The 4,254-nt window shown below is 38.8% G+C and overlaps 1 protein-coding gene across 1 annotated transcript in view; it reads left to right on the forward strand.

The window, feature by feature from the left end:
* LOC106514990 (talin-2) overlaps window positions 1-4,254 on the forward strand; it is a gene marked incomplete in the record, with an annotated part of 96,655 nt that overhangs the window by 43,497 nt on the left and 48,904 nt on the right. Inside the window, 6 exon segments of the mRNA XM_014004547.1 lie at window positions 572-727; window positions 1,572-1,673; window positions 1,834-1,910; window positions 3,083-3,263; window positions 3,452-3,565; window positions 3,676-3,784. Of these exon segments, the coding sequence (XP_013860001.1) occupies window positions 572-727; window positions 1,572-1,673; window positions 1,834-1,910; window positions 3,083-3,263; window positions 3,452-3,565; window positions 3,676-3,784 (739 nt within the window).

Raw genomic sequence — 4,254 nt, forward strand, 5'->3', positions numbered from 1 at the left:
TTCTTCCATGAAGCAGCTCTGTTGTCCTCCATCCATATTTTCAGTTACAGGCTGAGTCATTTCTACCTTCTCCTCTCTGTCAACGCTCTCTGTCTTCATTTAAAAGAGTCGATCATCAGATATTGTCCAAGATTAACCTTCTGCTCACTAGCAGCCTCGCACCGAGGACCTATCCACGTCATCATTTACCCAGAATGCTTTGCATGTAAATAAAATGGCCCTGTCTGTGTAATATATTTTTAAACTTTTAGTTTAAAAATTATAAACACTGAACAGCCTACAGTATTTTTAAAGTCTTTATTTTACAGTTAAAATATATGTTTATCAAATAAAGTCTAATGTTACATCTAATCAGGGATCCCTTTAAACACAATCCCTTTATTTCAGGGGCTCAAATGTAATTGGACAAATTAAATTGTACAAAAAATGTTTATTTCTAATACTTGGTTGAAAAGTCTTTGACTTTGATCAGTAGACATTTTCTCTAGTCTACAATTTGCTTAATTCCATTGTTTCTTTTTATTGATGAATTTTCTTGTAAGATGATGTTAAAATGTAATTTTCTTTGTAGGAGAAGATGAAGAGTAAGAACAAGCTGGTGCCTCGACTCCTGGGCATCACCAAAGAGTCTGTGATGCGAGTGGATGAAAGGACCAAAGATGTGGTTCAAGAGTGGCCCCTCACCACCGTGAAGAGGTGGGCTGCTTCACCCAAGAGCTTCACACTGGTAAGCTACACAAAATGTACATTTAGTGACCCCACTTACACACACACCAGCACAGACGAACAGCAGATTTATTAAAAGGAAAAAAGTCTCTTTTGAGAAACACTGGTTTCTTTTTATTCTTCTTACATTTTTCTTGTTTGTTCTGCTGTTCCTATTTTTTTTTAATCCGTCACTGCAAATTGTGCCCGTTCAAAGCCTCACACAATAAAGAAAGCTATAAAACAGACACAGCAAAGCACAGCTTGCCTTTCCTTTCATTCAGTGATTGAACAAGCTCCTTTGTCTTCCCTGTCATTACTTCTCCTTTGTGTCAACACTCAGAGTCAGGCACCAACATGGGGTTTAATCTTGTGGATCTGAAAGAACTCTGTAACTAGTAAATTGATGAAACCTATTTCCTGAAAGCTAATTTGTTGACGTGCTTAACTGTTTAGGCGTTACATTTTTGTGACACTGATTTGAGGACTGATTTGCTTCTTAGCCATGGAGCAAAGGCTAATAGATTTTTTTTTTCAGGTTGTGAAGAAAACACATCACTGTCGTCACCTTTTTCTGTTTTATTTAGACTTTACTCAATATGTGTAAATCTGGTTGACTGCTCAAAGAAAACAGCTCAAATTTCTTGTATTTAAATCAACTCTGAGACTGTTCCTGAGTGAATATGCCTCTGCATGCCTCAGCTTCATATCAACCAACACAATGTGTGGTGTTCATCCGAGGCTAGCAGTCTTCATGGATTTCTCATTAATCCCTACAGTAAATCCTCAGCTTATACACTGTGCCGGTTACTTACATTACAATTCAGCACAAATCACTCATTTGGGATGAAACTGTGTGTATGTAGGATTTTGGGGAGTACCAGGAGAGCTACTACTCAGTGCAGACCACTGAAGGTGAACAGATTTCTCAGCTCATTGCCGGTTACATCGACATCATCCTGAAAAAGGTGAGATTTTTATCTCTGATTCAATATCCTCCTCAGATTTGTTGATCCCAGCCTGCTGCGTTATGTTTCTGCTCATCATGCTCATCATAGCGAACAGATTTTTTTTTGTACAAGTAATAAATTCTAATTATTTTCCTGCTGTTTATTTTCTCTCCTGCAGAAGCAAAGCAAGGATCGCTTTGGATTAGAAGGCGATGAGGAGTCGACGATGCTCGAGGAGTCTGTATCTCCGAAAAAGTGCGTAAATCAGGCAAACTAATAAAAATGATTTTTGGCCCTGCTGGCAGCACGGCTTAAAATATGCCAACTTGTTTGTACGTTTTATTGGTGATGTTTTGTTATTATCAGTTATTGTTGGCTTCCATTTAATCCCAGCTTTATAGAGATTTTGCCACATTGTGATGCTTATGAGTGCAGAAATAGCATAAAATCTTTTTTTATTTCCCCACATAATAGTCCCACAAACCAGCAGATTAGAACTCAATTTCCTTCTTTTCACTTCCTGCCGCCTCAGCTCGCGCTTCCATCTTCTAGGATCTTAGTTTGCCAGAGGATGACTTCCTCAGCTGGACTTTATCCTGAAAGATAATCATTGTTTGATGAAATTTTCCTTAGCTGGGAAGGCAAAGACTAGCTGAACATTTCCTGATTAGATGTGCTTTACCTCGTTTAGCCACTGTAGATTCTGAGAGCACGTCTGAAGCCTGTTTCCTGCAAAGCTTCAGTTGATATTGCATTTATGCTTTCAGCTCCCTGCTGCATTTGCTAAAGGTTTTTGTTTTTTCTTTTCTTTTAGCTGTGCAAGCACCAAAGGCAAAACTCTGAAATACTGCAAAGACATGTCAAACTCTAAAAGGTCTTATATGTTGCAGAATAAAACAAACACTTGTCTCTTGAAAGTGAAAGGTTTTTTTTTATCTTAATTTGCATTGTATTTGTGGTCCACCATGATAAATATGCAAAATCCTTACAGCAGAGGTTCTCAAACTGGGGTCCCAGGACCCCCAGGGGTCCGCGAGAGGCATCTTGGGGGTCCTCAAAAAATGTTACTAAATTGTTAAATTGGATTTTATTTTTTAAAAATGCATGGGGAACAATGAACTAATAAAACAAACATAATAATCTAAATAAAAATATATTCCGATGGCATTTAGGGGTTGAAATGACCATTTACCACTTAAAAAAAGGGTTTACGAGGGGGTCCCTGGAATTTATTTTGCCCTTGTAAGGGGTCCCCAGGCCCAAAAAGTTTGAGAATCCATGTCTTACAGAACCAATATCACCCTTTCAGTTAACCTCTTTAATTAATAAACAAGTGTTACACAGCAAACATCATCTCAATCATCTACAGTAGCTGTGTAGCTACATGGAGGTTCAGATTTTATTGCCTGCCTGTTGCTTACTTGCAGATCCACAATCCTTCAGCAGCAGTTTAACCCAGTGGGCCGGGTTGAGCCCGAGTGTGTGGCTCTAAAGGGGGTGATCCGCTCCGGCTCAATCGGCACGGAGCCGCTAAGCATGGGTACCATGCCCTCTCCTCAGCAGCAGATCACAATGTCCACAATGCACCGTGGACACATGCCTCCGCTGGTAAGAAATGTGGGAGCAGAGATAATACGACTTTTGATGAGTCATGCAAAATCTGTTTAAATGGTCTGTTTAAGCCATACTTCTGGGTATATGTAATGTTACACTTTAATACATATATCATGCAGAATGTAAGCTAATTTAAAAAGTCACTGCATGCTTCATTTTTAATTTTATTTTTCTATTTGTAGAGTTCAGCACAGCAGGCTCTGATGGGAACCATCAACACCAGTATGCAGGCTGTACAAAAGGCCCAGATAGACCTGGGAGAGGTTGACAACCTCCCACCGTTGGGACAGGACATGGTACTGTACATATATGCTATTCTGCTGCACAAACTGTTCACTTATAGCTGTGAAAATAGCCGTACCATGTGTCCAGTTTGGTGAAACGTCTTCTTGTGCTCTGTGTTTAGGCTTCCAAAGTGTGGATCCAGAACAAGATGGATGAATCCAAACATGAGATCCACTCCCAGGTCGATGCCATCACTGCGGGAACAGCTTCAGTTGTGAATCTCACAGCTGGTCAGTGGCTCGTCCATGACTCAGCAAAATATTATTTGATGTCTAGTAGAAAAAAAATACTCGACATCAGTTTTTTTTTTTACTAAAGGTCAATTTAAAATTAATGGTCTAAAATAAGTCATACATTTTTAGTTTTTAAAACGCTTTATAAATAAAGTTTGACATTGACATTTTAAAGGGATCCCCGATTAGTTGTAACATTAGACTTTATATGATAAACATATACAGTAACTGTAAAATAAAGACAGTAAAAACACTGTAGGATGTTCAGTTTTTATAATTTTTAAACTAAAAGTTTAAAAATATAGTACACGGACGGGGCCATTTTATTTACATGCAGAGCATTCTGGGAAATTGATGACATCAACTAGGTCATCCGCACGAGGCTGCTAGCGAGCTATATCCACCCTGAAGGTTAACCTTGGACAATATCTGATGATCAACTCTTTTAAATGAAACCAGAGAGCGTT

The sequence above is a fragment of the Austrofundulus limnaeus genome, unplaced genomic scaffold (genome assembly GCF_001266775.1).
Source record: "Austrofundulus limnaeus strain Quisiro unplaced genomic scaffold, Austrofundulus_limnaeus-1.0 Scaffold25, whole genome shotgun sequence".
In the NCBI taxonomy this organism is placed as follows: domain Eukaryota; kingdom Metazoa; phylum Chordata; class Actinopteri; order Cyprinodontiformes; family Rivulidae; genus Austrofundulus; species Austrofundulus limnaeus.